A 19,225-nucleotide genomic window follows, 5' to 3' on the forward strand; every position below is an offset into this window, starting at 1 on the left:
TCAACAGGCTTGCACAATAAAACCCCAAATGCGCTGTGTATGTCCAGGCTGATTTTGCTGGCAGGTGTGTTAGTGGCATTTTATCATGGGAGCATCTGTCTGCACAAGGACTTTAGTTTAGCATTCCCTTGGGAAGTGCTGTGTGGTTGTGTCTGATGGCTTTGGTCATGAGCCTGGAATAGTATTAAAATGCCACAAAATACAAGGGCACAGGATTTTTAATGCTTAGTTAGGGAAAAGTATGTATCTACATACATATTAGCAGCCTGTGGGATTTAGTCCCGAGAGGAAGTTTGCATGTTGATCACCGCCTCTGTGACCACCAGCATTATTGGGGGCTTGGCTTTGGCGTGTTGGTTTAGGGCAGCTGGTGTGGTATTTCCTTGTGGAAGGGGTGGGAGTGTCTCATAATCTTTTCCTCTGTTTGGCCTGCTTGCAACTTTCAAGTTAGGCACCAAAACACCTGCTTGCAGTTACAGTATAGGCTCTGTGACTACTTGTAAAGACATTTTATGTGATCCCATCATCACACTCTGAAATCAATCTGACCCTGCATATACAGAAAGCAGCAATTATTTTTCATCATGAAAAGGAAATGTTCATCCCTCCAGCCTCATTGCTGTGAGCTGTCACTAATGTCTACTTGTCTCAAAAATGTCATGCTTCAATCTGCATGGCTGCTGTAGTGAAATAACAAATGGCTCATTAAGTTGGTTGCGTTTTCTTTGATCTTTCTGACATTACTTAGATCACTAAGGAGACTCTACAGCTAATAGATGCTAACAAGTGCTGAGCCTGGGGAAATGGATTTGTTGGTGCTGGGTCTGCCTAGCTGCTTTTACCTCATTGTGAAGGAAAGGATTCCTTGATGAGTTGGTCATTCTCCTCTTCATTTATAAGGTATAAAATGAGCACAGCAATTTACACAAACAAGCCTTACCAGATATACTCACAAAGTGGCTTTCAAGCTGGTAATGACTTTGTGTAATACTAAGTCATTTAACACAAACTGAAGCAAATACAAACTCAGCAGGTATGACAGCATGCATGTCTCTACATTGTATTTGCACTTGCATGCTGCACACATTGCCTTCAGGACGGTATGAGTAAGTAGATCTATAGGCACATCCTTGCCAGTTTTCAGGCAGAGAACTAGGCAGTTCTGGACTAACTAACATGCAGTCACTATCTGTTTAGAAGTTTGAATTGTTAGTCTCCTGTAGCTGCTCTGTGGCCCAGGAGTGGTAGGAAGTGGATGGAAATGGTAAAAAAATTCATGTCAGCTCTTAAAACCCTGTTGCACATGCTGTATCATTCCTGATGGATTTTGGCAATTCTCATCATCCTCCAAGGCCTTAGAGGGCTTTCAGTTGTAATCTATAGAGAATGCATCCACACCTTCCCTTGAGAAGCCACTTGTTTATCCCAACTTCTGCAGTGGCTGTCTCCACTTGGGTGTTAGGCTAAGGAAGCCTTAGCTACAGAAAGCCACCAGGATCCATTGTCAGAAATTACCTTGAGCCTGCAGTTAATTTTGATAAATGATTTCCCATGCTTGCAAACTAATAGTTTTGTCGGGTGAATAAACAGTTAGGCATACAGGCTATAGCCAGATTTGTACAAGGGCAGAGCATGCAGAGGAAGCAGTAAGGGATCCTGGCACCATGGTGCCACATTTGTACCAGAGGAATGGCTGGAACAGTGAGAGTGGAAAAGGTTTTGTAAATAGGGAAGGACCCAGGCGAAAGGTCTTTGTGATGCAGCACCACTGCATGATGCAGAACTTGCATAGGCTATAAAAATGCACGTTTTCCTTCTATTAAAACAGGTAATAAAGTTTGCTCCTTAGGAATGCAGTAATGTCTGTGGGATGCAATGCAATTCTTTCACAGGAAGCCAAGGTCATTGTGAAAGATGCTGGTTTGACACAATATAAAGCTTATTTTGATTTCTTTTGTTCTTAAAGCCTGAAAATGATTAACCTAATTTAACTTATCTTTTATCTACAACTTCATACCTAGGCAAATGTTTTATAATTCCATTTACTTCCAGGATTGATTACTTTTTTTTTTTTTTTTTTGGTGGCCGAGATACGGATTTAATGTAGTCAGAGATTATAGTAAGAGTTTGTCTATATTGTCCCAGGCTGTAGAGTTGTTTCAATGTAGCACAGCCTATCAGAGTAAAATGTCTTTCAGTATTTGTCTTTCACACTAAGAAAAATAATTAAAAAAATGTCTTCAAGACACTGAACGATCATACAATGGGATTTGGCCTCTGGCAAGATTTTAATATTGTAGCAGTTGATCTGAGAGTTTGTGTAATTAATCAACTGTCATCTATAATGTGTTATATCATAAAATAGTATTAACATATGAAGGAGGCTGAGCAACTAGACTGTAGTAGGAGCCATGGTGAGGTGCAGGCACTTTCCAACTGAAAATTTTTGTTTTCTGAGCAATAGCACTAAGGAGAAACCTTACCATCATTTATTTCTTGGTGTGGTATCAAAACCTGCCTAGCTTCATCTTTCAAACAGTACTGTGACACTCTCAATTGTGCCAGCAAGCACTGTTATGTAGCAAATCAAGAACAAAATCAGATTTTGAGTGATGGGCTCCTTAATTTTGCTGCTGGACAGCAAAGATGGACAGCCATGGGCTTTTATTCCCTTCCTACTTGGATTTACATCCTCTGAAGTCTGAAGCTGGCTTATCTCCTTTTCCAGTGTTCAATGCAGGTGTGAGGCCATAATCCAAATAATTCCTGCATATATGGTGGTGTACTATGTTGTTTGAGTAAGGGTAAAGGAGGACCCTGGGAACTACTGACTGTCAGCTTCCCCACTGTGCCTGGGAAAATCATGAAGCAGATCCTCCCACAAGCTATGCTAAGGCACATGGAGTTCAGGGAGGTGATTCGAGACAGTCAACACGGCTTCACCAAGGGCAAGTCTTGCCTGACCCACCTAGTGGCCTTCTACGTTGGAGTGACTACATCAGTGGAAAAAGGAAGGGCTTCAGATGTCATCTATCTGGACTTCTGTAAAGCCTTTGACATGGTCCCCCACAACATCCTTCTCTCTAAATTGGAGAGATATGAATTTGATGGTTTTACTGTTCAGTGGATGAAGAATAATCCCAGGTAGCAGTACAGGTTAGGGACAGAACTACTGGAAAGCAGCTCTGCAGAGAAGGACTTGGGAGTTCTGGTCGACAACAGGTTGACCATGAATCAACAATGTGCCCTTGTGGCCATGAAGGCCAATGGTATCCTAGGGGGCATTAGCAAAAGTGTGACCAGCAGGTCGAGGGAGGTTATCCTCCCCCTCTACTCTGCTCTGGTGGGGCCACATCTGGAGTACTGTGTCCAGTTCTGGGCTTCCCAGTTTAAGAAGGACAAGGAATTACTGGAGGAAGTCCAGCGGTGGGCTAGAAAGGTGATCATGGGTGTGGAGCATCTTTCTTGTGAGGAGAAACTGAGAGAGCTGGGTCCTTTCAGCCTCGAGAAGAGAAGGCTGAGAGGGGATCTCATCAATGCTTATAAATATCTCAAGGGTGGATGTCAAGAAGATGGGACCAGACTCCTTTCAGTGGTGCCCAGTGATAGGTTAAGGGGCAGCAAGCACAGACTGAAGTAAAGGAGGTTCTATCTGAATATGAAGAAAACCTTCTTTACTTTGAGGGTGCCAGAGCACTGGAACAGGCTGCCCAGAAATGTTGTCAAGTCTCCTTGGGAGACATTCAAAACCTGCCTGGACACATTCCCATGCAGTCTACTTTAGGTGTACCTGCTTTAGCAGGTGGCTTGGACTAGGTGATCTCCAGAGGTCCCTTCCAACCCCAACCATTCTGTGATTCCGTGAATAGGTTAGGTGGTGACATCCAGAGGGTAATGGTCAATGGCATGATGTCTGGATTGACACCGGTGATAAGTGGTGTCCCTCAGGGGTGTGTACTGGGACCAGTACTGATTAGTATCATCATCAATGGTATATGCATTGGGATTGAGTGCACCCTCAGCAAGTTTGTAGATTAGACCAAGCTCAGTGGTGCAGTTGACACACCTGAGATATGGGATGCCATCCAGAGGGACTTGGACAAGCTTGAAGTGGACCCATGTGAATCTAAAGAGTTTCAACAAGGCCAAATGTAAGGTCCTGCACCTGAGTCAGGGCAACCCCCGGTATCAATAAAGGCTGGGAGATGAAGGAATTGAGAGCAGCCCTGCTGTGAAGGACTTGAGGGTAGTGGTGGATGAAACATTGGACATGAGCTGGTAATGTGCACTTGCAGCCCAGAAAGCCAACTGTGTCCTGGGCTGCATCAAAAGCAGTGTGGCCAGCAGGTTGAGGGAGGTGATTCTGCCCCTCTCCCCTGCTCTGTTGAGACCTCATCTGGAGTCCTGTGTGCAGCTCTGGAGCCCTCAGCACAGGAAAGACATGGACCTGTTGGAGGGGACAGAGAAGGCCACAAAAAGGATCAGAGAGCTGGAACATGTCTGCTGTGTGGACAGGCTGAGAGAGTTGGGGTTGTTCAGGCTGGAGAAGAGAAGGCTCCAGAAAGACCTTATTGCAGCCTTTCAGTACTTAAAATGAAACTATAGGAAAGATGGGGACAGACCTTTTAGCAGGGCCTGTTATGACAGGACAAGGCATAATAGTTTTAAACTAAAGGAGGAGAGATTCAGGCTAGACACGAGGAAGAAATTTTTTACAAATAGGGTGGTAAACACTGGCCGAGGTTGCCCAGAGAGGTGGTAGATGCCACATCCCTGGAGACATTCAAGGCCAGGCTGGATGAGGCTCTGAACAACCTGATCTAGTTGAAGATGTCCCTGGTAATTGCAGGGGGATTAGCCTTAAATGACCTTTGAAGGTCCTTTCCAACCCAAACTATTCTATGATTCTGTGACTTCTCTGTTATGGCATGTCTTAACCAAATACCTATCCTGGCTTCATTTCAGGGGGATTTTAGTTTATTATTGATGCATCCTCTTGAATCCCTAGCTATATTTTTACAAGCTATATAATGCATTTTTTAATTTACCTTCTTCCTGATGGTCTTAGATGTGGTTTGTTTCATTTGTGGTATATGCAACCCTAGTTCATCAGTGTGGAGGTCTCTTTAAATAAAATATGAGATCAATTCAGAAGTTACCAGTATTACTGGAAGCATGAGACTTCTCACAATGTCTGCTTATTTTTAGTGCTTATCATAACCAGTAAGAGCTCTCCAAATCATCAAAACATTTTTGTTTTTAAAGCTAATTTGAGATCACATCAGTGGTATTTTGGTTAATATTTTATTTCCCTTTTCAAGAGTTTGGTCTACAGTTGTTCATTTTGTTCCGTGTGACCGCAAGTGCATGTTTGTGTAAATTGTTCCATCCCAGCAATTACAAAGCCATTTGTTCTTTTTTCCATTGGTGCAGCTTTTTATTGAAAAAAACAAATGTATTTTGAAGTCTCCTTTTTTTCAGGAATGCATCTTTCAATGTTTTTCTACCAGGAGAAGTCTATTTTATCAAAATAGTTTATGTCAAAACATTTCAACTTTGTATTACTTTTAATTCTGTCTTCAGATTTCTGTTACAGTGTTAATTGCAATATTAAATCCTGTTTCTGTGTTCATAGCTTTTCATTTTTGTATTCATAAATAGGTCTTGAACTTGATTTGATAGGAAAGGCTAACATTTTGTGCTTACTTTCTAATTTGAAACAAAATCACATTTTGAAATGCTGGAGTTTCTCACAGAACAGCAGTTCTTGGTTTCAGGACAGATGTGTTTAATACCACAATGGGTGCCTGGTACCGAAGTACTCAGCCTTTATTTGCCCCTCAGTGTCACTGTTGATCAAGTGACAGTCTGCAGACAACATCGTACTATTTCTCTCATTCCTAATGTCTATTTTAGTTTTGCTTATGATTATCGGAAATTACAGTTTTATCCACTAGCTATAGGGTGAATACCACTGGTGAAGCAAAGTAGTGGTATTATTAACAAAAATAATTCAGGTGTGTGCATGGTAATAAACACTGCAGATGATAGAGTTCTTCAGTGAGACACTATAGTCTAGGTTATACTGTGGCACATTTCCAGGACCTTTACTTTTTTGCAGGCAAAATGAGTCAGAACTTGTTTTTAATTTTTCTCTAAGAAAGTTCAGCCTCATTATTTTGGCCAACAGTGAAATGGTTCAACTGCCCTTTTTAAAATGTAAATGATTAGAAGTCAAGGCAGACAGCATGATGGTAGGTGTGGTTTGGAGTCAGGGATTTGGGACCATGCGATGTGGAAGAGTCTGACTCAGCTTTATGGCTGATCTGAATTTTGCCATAAGTCATGTTATGTTGCTGCTGATTGCATCATCTAGACATTTTGAGACTGCTGGCTGTAAGACTGAGTTAAAAGAAAAGATGACTGTTAGCATTTGATTACAAAATCTGCCAGTAATTTATGTTAAAAAGGATGGCTCAAAGGTCAGCAGAAATAGCTACCAGAGTGAAACAAGCAGATTTTATTCTTTCCAGTGGATTCGTTTGAACAGTGCAGTAAGTAGACTGTGCCACTGCTACCTTAATGATAGACCCTTGTGAGTTGGTGAAAAATGACTGTACTAATCCTGCCTGTCTTCATGTTAAGTTCTGCCATATTCAGTGTGGAGCTTGGAAGTTATTTATTCATCCAGTATTGAATTGTCAGAATTAGTCTTGGAGCCTTCTTTGTGATATTTCTAAGTGAATACATTCAAGCAGAGAGGAGAGTGATCTGCGTAATTCTGTGGCAGAATTGCTGAAGGACTGGCACGAGCATTGCACACATCAAAGCAAACCTATGAAGACAGTGGTTTAGAATGGAGATCAGCAAACATAATGCTCTTATCTACAAATGGCAGGGGAATGGTCTGAGGCCCCATAAGCTTTCAGCGAAGGTGAGACTGAAAAGCTTAACTGGAAAGAAGTGATGAATAAAGATACAGAGTTTAATGGTTAGTAGGACAAACACTATTGAGGTTTTGCTGAAGGTGGATGGTGTTGAACAATCTTCATTTGTTTTTGTAACTAATTCTATGGAAATTTTACAGAAAAATTTTGGGATTTCAGTTACGCAGGTGGTAAAGTGTTAACTAGGATATTTTAAACCAAAATGGAATTTGGGAATTGAAAATGAAGTTGAGACTGGTTAGAAGAACCGGACTGAAGAGAAGGTAATGGTAGCATTCCTCAAAGAGCCTGGTTATCTTTAATAATTCCATAGAGGACCTTGTATTTAGCTGTAGGAGACTGCTGGTGGAGTTTGCTGATAACACAAAGTAAGAGGCTACCATCATAAAAGAGGAAAGCTGAGTGGTAATACACAATGAGAACTGGATGCCTGCAGTATTTAGAAATGAGCTGGAATTCAGTGGTATAAAAGGCAAGCTTGTAACAATGAGAGCATTCTCTGCTAAGGTGAGAACTCATCAGCTGGGGAAGCCAGGCGAGGCAGATGCTGGATATCACCCATGGCTGGCTAAAGCTGAGCCATTCGTGGAAAGCACTTGGGAAATAGAGCAGTGTCTGGTGGTGATACTACTGCCCAAGGTGTGAATACAGTATCTTTTTGGATATCCTGTGGCATTCTGACCGTCCGTGTTCTGGGAAGTAGATTAAAATTGGAACATATGCAGGGAGTGAGTACTAACTAGGATAATCATGGAATGAATCACTGAAGACATCGAGAGAGCTTGTCTTGTTTATCCTAACACAATGAAGCCTGAGAGGCTATGTGATTACTGTCAATAAATATCACAGGGTAATAAACACTAGGGAGGGAAAAGAACAGTTTAGGATAAAGGCCAGTGTTGTCACAAGAGCAACAGTTATACACTGACTAAATACATTTAGGCTGGAAGTGAGAGAAGGGCTTCTTGCCATCAGAGCAGTGAAGTTTTCCAACAGTCTTACAGTTGGAAAAGCAGAAGTGTGAAAGCCAGTTGCTTTTAAGAATAGCTCTATCAGCTTTTGAAAAAGGAACACAGAGATCCTATGTTGGCAGATTCCTCCCAGGTCTCCTTCTACAGTAGGACAGCATGCCTGCTAGCCTGCCTTTTCAGAGCCAGCTGTGCGTGGTCTTGTCCATGCCAGTTGCCTTGCCACTGGAGATGGGAGGACAGGACCGCATGGTGTAGTGTTCCCCCAGGCTGCACGTAGGACCACCGGGAGCAGTCTGGTCTCAAGGCACGTGAGAAGCCACCACCCAGGGATGAGGAAGCAGGTGCCTTTGTAGTAGTTGCTCGTAGCCCCTCAGGTTATTGAGGAGCCAGAGATGTCTGTGTTAGCTGGACAAATCCTCCTGACATGGGACCACCTTGGCAGGAAGATAGCCTGGTGAACTTGTCTCCAGGCTGTAGCCAGAACAAATATTTCTCTGCTGTGAAACAGCACTGGTTATTCCATAGTACCTCCTGAGTACTATATTTGGCATAATTATAGTTGGTATAATACAAGGTTTATCACACGAATGCTTGGGCTTTTTAATACTGGGTTGTGAGGAAAACAAGTGGAAGCTCAGGGAAGGCCGCTCCTAGTAAATGATTCACAGCAATGCCCGGGGTGCTGTTTAGGAGGATATTGCCTCTGGGATCCAGCTGATTAACAAAGCTGGTTTAGCTGTGTGAGGCCAGAGCTAGAAGCCAGAAAATATATGAAGGATAATCAGAAGCTTAGTCTCCCTCTCTGGTGAGATGAAGCAGTTGTTGTGGAAGGTTGTGTGACAACCCTGGACTCCCACAGCCTTCGATCCAGCTGCCGGGCTGGGATGTTGGGGGGCAAAATGCCGGGTGGCAATGACAGCAGCACTGCAATAGGGATCCTCAGTGCTGTGTATCTCTGATACAGACCTTGCAAGGGAAATTGTAAAACTAGCTTGGCACATAGAGGCTTGGTGGAGAAAGAGGTGAGGGTGTTCAGTCCATGCAAAAAGGCAGTTGCTAATATAATCAAAAGAAATGACAACAGGAGGCAGAAGATGTGATGCCTCAGATGGATAGAGTTACAGCAGAAAGGAATTTTGGTGCTAAACAGAAATTTGCTGGAAAAATACATGTGTGAACACCATTGATAATCTTTGTGAAATTGGGTTCAAATGTGATGACTAACTGTATTTGAGGAAAATATGTAAGAAAACATTTCATCTTGATATTTTCTAACTTAATGTTTTAGAAATATTGAAGTGACAGTTTTAAACTAACTTTATTTTAAAGTGACACCTAATACAAAATCATTTAAATTTTCAAAGAAAAAGTAAGAAAAGAATGCTTAAATGGCTATGTTTATCGCTAACTAGACATTTAATTTTTTTAAGTAACTGGAAAACTGTATGTTCCAATACAGTTTTGTCCCACACCATGTCATTTCCTGACTTGTTCTAGTCACAACATCATTCAAATCTGAACTGTAATTATGCCTAATTTCTATTACTTGGATGTGCAGCCTGAAGCTCTTACTGTATTCTCAGCTTCTTTTTGTTGTCCAGATAGCAGCAGTGAGTGCTGAAAAATTGCTATTTCCCTATACCTTTTTTCAAACGCAATTATTTTTGTCATAATTTTCCATTTAACCTTTGTTAGGTGAATTGTTGCATTGTAATCTACTTGATGATGTTTCACAAATGAAGCCGATTTCTACCTTCTCTGAAGAATCATAAAGTGTTAAATTCCTAGGAATGCTGATCTCTTTACCGTGACTTTCTCTGATTCGTGTATGGCTATTTTCCTTGCATTTTTCAATGTTATATATTCAATATTAATTATTCTACAGTAGAATATACTAAGCAAGGTACTATGGCAAACAGCTGTGTGCAGTTTTGTTTACTTTGGTTGTCCATTCTCTACCACTGCAGACTCTGACTTTATCTCTCCACTTAATGCAACAAAACAATTAGAACCACTTAGAGCTGTTTATCTGAAAGAAACTGGAAATTGCTTTGCTCTGTATTCTGTAGCAAGGGATTCAAATATAGGTGAAATTTTGTTTGATTTCGAAGCATCTGCAGGAAGAAAACATTAATTTTGCAGACTATGGTATTAGACTAAAAAAAAAAAAATCCATATTTTACCTATTTGGGTAATTTAGATTTATTATGGTATCTATTTCAGTGGAAACTATGCAACAATGTGTGAAATTCTGTCACAGGTTATACAGTGGAGTGGTAGTCCTGTCAGCCAGAAGTTTCTTAAATTAACTCTTCCTTCCATGTAGCTGCTCTGCTTTCCCTCATAGTGATATATACCTTTCTACTAACTTTTGTAGTTACACAAAATGTTGTGGTTTGGTTTTGTTTGTTTGTGGTGTGGTATTTTTTGTTTTTTTTGTTTGTTTGCTTGGTTGGTTGGTTGGTGGTTTTTCCTGCAGAATCATTATGCTAATTCATCTGTGTTCCAAGGTTCTGGGCAGGGCTAACACTGGTAAAAATCACTTGTTGTTCGCTCTGATAAACCCTACTTCATTGTTTTCCACACTAAATTTCAGAGTATTTCCTCAATGCACAACCTGTTGGGTTTTTTTCTTTTTGTTGTTATTTTTTTGTTTTGTTTTTGTTTGTTGGTTTTGTTTTTGTTTGTTTGGGTTGTTGTTGTTTTATAATTAATTGGCTTTTAAGCTCTTTTCTTTCTCACATCATTCAAATTTTACATGCTTAAGAATTCGAGTTTTGTAATAAGAAGCTGAGCCATCAGCAGCAAGTGAAACTGTGACCTGTGGGGAGTAGCTGGGCAGCACTGTGCCTGGAGTCCTCTACCAAGTTCCTCAGCAGAAGAACTCTTTGAAAGGTCCCACATGGTGGCCACACATAGTGGCAACCCTTGGAGAAAACAATGCCCTTGGCCAAGTTTGGTGGAGGAAATCTTGGCAGTGAATGATCTGGTACTGGCTACAATACACACCTGAACAAAGCAGTTCCTGCTCTGCAGCCAACTCTAACACCTGTTTTGAATTGTTTTAATACAGTGATTCAAGTGTAACGAGCGTGTAAAAAACGGGGCTGGTGGGGGGCAGGCAGTGCAGTCCCATAGATATTCCTTCAACTGGTGACTGATATTTTCTTATGGAAAGCGGGGGTTTTCATTGTTTCACTGGCAGTGGAATAAATTGCTCTTCCTCTTTCCATAGTCCATGCTTACTGTCATATCTGCAAATATATTGGCATTTCTTGAACAGTCAGATTTCTCTCTGTAACTGGGACCAGGAACAACTGTCTCAAGCAGGTAAACATATGCAGGCACCTATGTAAATGGGTGTTCAGGCTTATCTCTGTTCAGGCCACAAAAGCTTGAACGGAATAATGTCTAAACAGCACTCGGATCTCTCCTTAAGTTCTCATAGCTTAAGAGTTGCAACACTGTTATGAAAATGGGATATGTTTCTCCCCAGATGATCTGCAAAGAGATAACTGATTAAAAGAGCAGGTGATAAACTTGTCTAACTTAATCTACTGGATTGCTGAAAAAAGCCAGGCTTTGAACACAGGCATCGTCATGGCAGGCAGTGGTTTTCCTGTTAATCCATGGACTGCCATGTATTTGTCCGTACTGGTGAAACTACATGTGTTACAAGGCCTTCTTCAGTCATACGTAAAAGCTAAATGCCTCACTTTGTGTAGTAGCTAGTCCAGCTTTTAGCTCTGGCATGTCACACTTAAACTTCCTGCTGCATTGACCAAGACAGTAGCCAAAATAGTAGAGTTGCCTCGTTAATACGATATTTTATAATACAGGCCCCACTGAATCCTTTCCCATCTGTCTGCATTCCTTGTGCTGTTAGTTAATGCTCTAGGTGCAATGGCTAAAACCACAAAATCAGGGAAAAAAATTGAATGTTGAATATCAATCACCTCCAGAACTATCATGTAATACTATTAAATATTCCATTGTGGTTTGTTTGTAGAAGCATAGAAGTGTAGGTTCAATAAATTCAGCTGAAATGTTCTTTGAAGGGAGGGCAGGAAAAGCCCTTTTGAGCTCATTTCTGCCTCCCCTTAAAAACAAAACCCAGAAAGCCAACAATAGCTCAACTGGAGAGTGAAGACATCTGGCCTGTGGTGACTCCACAGAGTACAGTGCTATGATCAATTACATTAAAATATTCATCTGACCCCAGCACAGTAGTCTGTGTTACCTGATTAGATGTGTTTCCAAACTGTATAAAGCAATTGGAGAAGAATGAATTATAGATAAGCATTTAAGAAGAATAAATGCAGGCCTGTTGGATGTTAATATAGTTAGTTCTTGCAATGTGATGGCTTGTGAGCAGTGTAACATACATTTGGGATCTGGGGAAAGGAATTCTCACCTGTGTGCCTTCAAGATTATTAATAAAAGAAATTTCCCCAGTGCTGCCCAAATTTTTCTGGTTCTAGTCAGTCTGGCCATAGTAGTGCCAATTTTATGATGACACTGCTGCTGCCTACCATGGATCTGAGGGGTAAGGAAGTGAATCTAAGGAATTACTTCTCAGCCTGTCCCTGACGAGCTCATATAAACCTTTGTGTTTCACCTCATTTGTTCCTTGGCTGTGCCAATTCATAATTTTGTGAGGCCCTGGTGTAAATTTAATCTCATCAATGAACTGCAGCCATTTGGGACAGAGGGGGAGCAAAAATGGATTATTTGTTTCCGTTAATCCAGACCATTTCCATGTGCTGCTTTTAATTTTGTCCTCACAGGTCTATTAGCACAATTGAGAGAATAGTAAATTTTGATCAGGGGGCAGAAACAAATGTCTGGCACATAGAAGAGAAGGACCTTTCGAACTAGTTTTGCCAGAGAAGAGAATTATGGTAGAATGGCAGACTATGAATTGCTACCTAAGTTTCATATTCTGCAGGGAAGACTGTTTACTGATGAACAATAAACCTTTAGCAGAAGCAGGCTGAGGACTTCGTAAACAATCTTGAGTAGTACACCTTAATGCCATTATTTTAGGTGGCATCTCTTCGTGGGTACTTCAGTTGAAGTGAATGAGAATGTATAAGGATATTTATGTAGGGATACTGTGAATATAGAGGAGGGTTGTGACATATCCATCACTAGAGGCTCGTAAGAACCGATTAAATTGAACATTTGCCATGAGTGGTTTGTATAGTTGATCTTTGTGTAGCTGATTTTGCCCAGGATGACCTGGATGAACTTGAACAAATTTTCAAGGTCCTTCCCAGTCATGATTTTTATGATTCAGTGACACATGAGACATCCACTGGTCCCACTGGAGCGATGAATTCTCAGCATCCTTGAAAAACCAAAGTCAGCATATGCTGAATTACAGCTCCAGAATTAATCAGCATTCTTGCAAACGTGGGTAAAATCGGTTGTAGGGTGGGAGTGAAGTTAAAGAATATAGGAATTCAGGTTCAGGCTTGTGTAAGTCCATCCTCCTGCAGAGGAATGCAGTTTTTCTTTAACAGTAACACCCATTTGCAGAAGGTTGCAGGGAAGTACACTGTGTGCCTTGCTGGAGAGGGAAGAAAAGCCAAATGTCACTTTAGCCTGAGCAAGTGGACCTGTTCTTGCCGGTGTTACTGATAATGGGCACATAATGCTCGACGGCATTGCACTGTGTCAATGAGACTAGTTTCTCACTCTGGATTAGGTTGTACTGGCTCCCGGCTCTCCAGAAGAAAACTTGTTTTCTCCCTTTAGTGATCAAACTCTCTGTAAACAGTGAACAGTCCTTTTGGTTTTTTTTGTGTTTACGAAGCTGCTTTTCCTCCTCCTTTCCTTTGAAAGCTCTGCAGAGAGGAACGGCTGTTTCTCCACAGGAGGTCCTGTCTTGGAGCACTGCTGTCATTAGTCTTCTGTCACATTGTGAGGATTTGATGACTCAGGCATAAAAAAAAAATACCAACCACCCTTCTTTCTGAACTAAAATAGCCTAAGAGCAAAATTTTTAAAGCAAATTTTAATGCAATTAGTTAGGTCATATTTTCTTTCAGAAAGATCATAATGGGACTCGTAGTTTTGCTGCTTGAACTGAAGCTACTTGAATGTTTAATTATTATTTTTTAAACAAAATTCAATACAATTAGAGTGCACTTAAGGTCTTTGTTAGATTAAAAACAAATCTTAACTATGCAATACTTTTGAAAAGGGCTATGCATGTTTTGTAGTTTAGGGCAGTGTTTCTCAGCTAAGTTCTTTAATGCATTGGAAAAGCATTACTGAAAGAAGTGAAAAGCTTAAAAAGAAATCTGCACACATTTCTGTTTATATGAGCAAGCAAACAGAACAGGGAAAATAGAGGTAATAAAACAACTGTCAAAGCTGAGCTTAGATTTTACTGGACTGTAAATTAAAATCACTGTAGCAATGCTATATGAGAAGGTACATGGCTCCTCAACAAAAAAAGGCTGGAAAAAGTTATACAGGGTATGTTTGCATATTTGATATAAGCCATCCTGATAACTAAGCCATGCTCAAACGATTAATACCCCTACTGACCTAGTGAGGTACCACCTAGAGATAAAAGCTTTGGTCTCAGAAGAAGTATAACCAAGTAAAATATGTATGCATGACACTGCATTGCACAGCATAGGTAGGTCCCTACCATCCAGATCTCCTCTGCTGTCCCCCTTCTCATGCAGACGTTTTCATGGGTCTGAGAGTCCCCAGGAGGCTGCTTGGCAGCAGGGGTGGTGGGCTGGATCTGGCCCCTGGTGCCCAGGTGCAGTGGTGGTGGGTTGGGGATGATCCACAGTCCTTCCCAAAAGGTCCTTCTACATTGTGTCTGGTCACATCATTTTGCTCCACCTGTTCTCTTGCTCTCCTGTGAGTGAGGGGCAGCAGTCTGGTACACCATAGTTCCCAGGCAGTGAGAATAAATGGTATATTCTCTATATTACCCCAGGACAAAAAATTTTTCACCAAGTTTACTTATTCCAATACATAGTCAGGCCCAGGTAATACACTGTTCACCTCCTTCACCACCAATCAAGGTCTCCAGTTCTGTGTCCTCCTCCCTACCCTGCTCTTGCCACTAGCTAGACCTCTCCTCCTGCCAGGGACATGGAAGAAGGAGTTGACTTCAGGTGCTGGTTTGTGGGGCACTGTTTCACTGGCCTGGCAGTGTCAGATCAGGCCAGCCCTGTCCCAGGTTGTTGGAGCTGCAGCAGGACGAAAACAGTGCCCCAGGTTGTGGGGCAAGAAGAGGAGACTCCTCTCTTACTCCCCACATAGGTTTTGCTGACAAACACACCCTCTTTTCTCTTCGACTGTAAGCTACGGCAGACAACACCCTTCTGGGTACGTGGATCAGCATTACTTAGTGGCTTCTGTAACCCTTAGGGAGTAGAAATGATTCCTTCTAAGAATTGGGGTTGTGGCTGCGAGGTCTGGGCTGCACAGCTGTGGGATAGAGCTGACTTCAGTGAGTTTTAAAGGGCTGACAGTATTCTGCATCTGTCAGCTTTTCCGGCTGCCTGCCTCTTCATTTGTAGTGCATCAGCGTAAGACTTTTCCTCTTGTATGCCCTTCAGAACATTTATTCATGGCACTGAAACCTCACAGCCCATTTCTGAGGCCAGCAGGACTCCTGCTCAACTCATGCAGCTTTCACTGCATCATTTACAGTGGAGGCAGCTGAGGCACAGTAGGGCTGGAAGACTTGAGTTTGCCCTCAGGAGATCGAGAGCCTGTCCTGCATGCAATTTTAATAATGGCATTACTGTCATTATTGTCAGCATGACACTTTTATTAGGAAAACTCATTACAGTAGCAAAATGGAGCTTTGGAGGTAGTTGCAGTATGACTACACCACAGTAGTTAGTGGTGTAACAGCAGAGATTACTAACCTTGAGTATCTACACATGCGGCTCATACTTACTTGGCTGAGCTGTCCTCAGCCCTTACGGAGCTGGGATCTGAATCATTGGTGCCAGAGCTCCAGTGAGACCCTTAAGCACAGTCATCAACATCTTCCATAGGAGAGCCAGGACCTGCTAACACAGAGGCAGTGATGCTATTGGGGGTTGCAAGCTCAGAGGCTGGCACATACTCATGTGCAAAATAATTTCTTATCAACATTGCAATAATATCTACGAAGACCATGGTATGTACTGGGTTTCTGTGAGCACAGTCATGTAGGTGGCTGCCACACAGCATGGTTTGTGTTCCTCTGACTAAAACCCTTAATGAGAACAATTACTAGTTTGAGGCATGCAGAGACTGGAAATTACAAGGAAGGGTGAACAAGGTTTGTGCTGCTATCACAAAGGCACCCTGAGGAATGTTAAAGCAGGCTTATTCTAATAATTATCGTGGGGTATTTGTACTAAAACTGAGCAACATAGTTTCTTACAGCCATTGAGGTGATATACTTTCAGGATGGCACTATGAGAAGAAAATTATCTCTACGGGGTTTTTTTCTGTGCATTTTTATCATAAGCAGAGTTGCATAGCCTGGATCAAATATTAAATGTCAGTGGAATCTTTTGTTCAGGTTGTGTTTTGTTTTGTTTTGTGGGGTGGTGGTGTTTGTTTGTTTGTTGTTTGTTTTTGTTTCTTTGTTTTTTGGTTTTCGTGTGTTTGTTTTTAAGGATTGTGTTCTTTGTCTTTGCTGTGCAAATAGGCTTTTTGTTGGATAATCTGGTTCACTTTTTGACTTATCTTTATATGCTCTCTTGTCTTCTGAAAAAAGGATTTCTGTGACTTTATCTAACAATTTGTGTATGAGCAAAGGGTTGTGAAACTGTATCCTGTGTGAAATAGCAGTAAAATGTAAATAACCCCATTTAACTACCAAGTCTAACTGGAGATGAAATGGCAGGGCAAACTGAGTTCAAGATAGTCATGCCTCCTTTTGATTAGTGCTCTATCTGTTAAAAGGTGGCTTAGTAGGAAAAAACAGTGTTTCAGTCTACATGGCTAAATATATAGACAGAAAATTCTGTGAAGACACAATCACATCAGAATCAGCTTCAGAACAAAGAAAGGACACCAAAAGAAGTTAATTATGCCTCAAGGGTTAGTAAAATATCAAGGGTATCAACTTATGCAGAAGGAGAGAAGAAAAAATGTGTGTCTGCCTGCAATCCATCAGTTCACCTTTACACTTGAAAATCTGAGTTTAAATAGGATGATATGAAAGACAAAGGCAACATGCTGCCATCTTAGAAGTCCAGCCTTGTGTCTTTGTCCAGTGTTCAGCAATATCTCTTGCATGTGAAGATGCAGTAGCGTTTTCAACTGCTCTGAGCTGCCTTTTATCACATTGATAGTCCCTGCTGTTCTGCTGAGATCTGTGCTCGTTCTATTTGCTTGCAGATGTTTTCAAACAGTCGAGGCATTGCCTGATATTTAACACCTGACCTGTGCCTGTTACAGTTCCACGGAGCACAACTTTTCACAATTACATAAACCTAAATCTAAAGATGCTGGCGGAGTTCTTATGTGGCAGAGTGCTTAAGCTTAGTTTTATGAGCTGGTGTGCCTACCTACATGTGCTTCAGTCATCTTGAATCAATGAGTGAAATAAATGTGTTGCTGGCATTAAGCATGGATCTTACAGTGGATTTAAGCATATTTTCCTGAAGCAAAACCTTACTGTTGTGCATCCTCCTGTATAATCTTAGAGGGAGCTAATTATAACTGCTTGGTTTCTTTCTGTACTAAATAGTTTTTTCAAATTACTGATTCTGGTGGCTACTGACAAGTACAATCTGTGTCTCGTAATAGATCTGTTTTCTTTAGATCTGTTTCCCTAAAGCTTTTGGGAGCAGATTTGGGTTCAGCATGTTCAGCTTGATTTAAATCACTGTCACATCAACATTTTACATGTACCCTGCCTCTGTGAAGGAGGCTGTTCAACATGCTGGCTGAGGGGGAATCACAGATTTATAGATTTTTAGAGCAAAAGGAGAACACAACATTCATCTAAACTGACTGTAGCCCTGCCCAGTCTGTAGGTTCTTTTATTTAACTCAGCATCTTGAGGTTGACCGAGAGTGTATTTTTGGAATGTCATCTAGGCTTGATTTAAGGACTCCAAGTGCCGCAGAGTTTGTCAGAGTCATTGGGAGTTTGTTTCAATGGTCAATTACCCTTTCTCTGAAAAATACCCTTTCTCTGAAAAATCTGTACCTCATTTTTTGGAACTCCGTTAACTTTTGTCTTCGAAAACCAGATCTTGCTGCTTGACTTCCTGAGTAGGACTGGGGAGCTCTTCATTTTCCCATAGATATTTCTTGTGATAATTAGTTTATATTTTCATGGTGTCAAAAAGAATGGTTTATACTCACAAACTGAGTTAGGCAGACATCTTCTACACCCCAGTATTTCTATGTTAAAGGTCTGAGATAGTAAAAATACGCCATCTCAGAAAAGAGTCAATATGATTGTGGTGCTTTTTGTTTCAGTTACTAACCATTGATTTATGATTAAATATAATTCAGGGCTGGAATTACTTGAGTTCTCTGTTACTTCTTTCTCTGGAAGCAATTTCCATGGATTCATATGGCTGGATGACGCTGAAAAGATATCTGGTCCACACCCTTGTCCCTATGCAAGATCAATATTTACTGTGAGCCCATAGGATCTTCCTTTCATTCTTCTCTACTGAGAAGCTGAAATGCAATTAACATATTATCTCCACTGAGAATGAAAATTATCAAAAGAAGGGTTTTCAGAAAGCCTGAGTAGTAACCTGTGTCCTTTCTCACATGGTTCCCTTAGAAACCAAGTAAGATCAATGAGAGTAACTGTTGGTAAACCCTGCCTTGATGCATTTGTCTTGCTGCTTTATAAGTAATTATTGTTCCTGTTTTCCCCTTAGGGCTCTTCCTGCAATGATGCAATGGGTCCGAACTCAGAAACCAGGAGAAAGTGGTGTGAATATTATCACTGCAGATTTTGTAGAACTTGGTGACTTTATCAGCACAGTCATAAAGCTCAACTATGCGCTGGATGAAGGTGAAGATGACACTACTTGATAGTACTATAATGTGTGTTGCTGTGATATTTAGAATTAAAAAAAATATATTGCATTTTAAAAGAATTATCTTGTAAAACACTGATCTTCCTATAACACGCTGAGGTGTTTAGGGCTTTAGTGGGTGGGTGTAGGGGAAATGTTTTAATCAATTATGATCATTTTTTACATTTGTGTTTCATGTGAAGAGCAAAACTAAACATGTTTACAGTGTTTGATAAAAGAAGGCCATTTACATGTTTTCTGCGAGTTGCCAAATGCAATTC

At 41.1% G+C, this 19,225-nt stretch overlaps 1 protein-coding gene across 1 annotated transcript in view; it reads left to right on the top strand.

The window, feature by feature from the left end:
- PLCXD3 (phosphatidylinositol specific phospholipase C X domain containing 3) overlaps positions 1-18,960 on the top strand; it is a gene marked incomplete at its 3' end in the record, with an annotated part of 82,613 nt that extends 63,653 nt beyond the window's left edge. Inside the window, exon 3 of the mRNA XM_082074877.1 lies at positions 18,804-18,960. Within this exon, the coding sequence (XP_081931003.1) occupies positions 18,804-18,960 (157 nt within the window). The remainder of the gene's footprint in view (positions 1-18,803) is intronic.
- Between the last annotated feature and the right edge of the window lie 265 nt (positions 18,961-19,225).

The sequence above is a fragment of the Streptopelia decaocto genome (assembly GCF_964273445.1).
Source record: "Streptopelia decaocto genome assembly, chromosome: Z".
Lineage (NCBI taxonomy): Eukaryota > Metazoa > Chordata > Aves > Columbiformes > Columbidae > Streptopelia > Streptopelia decaocto.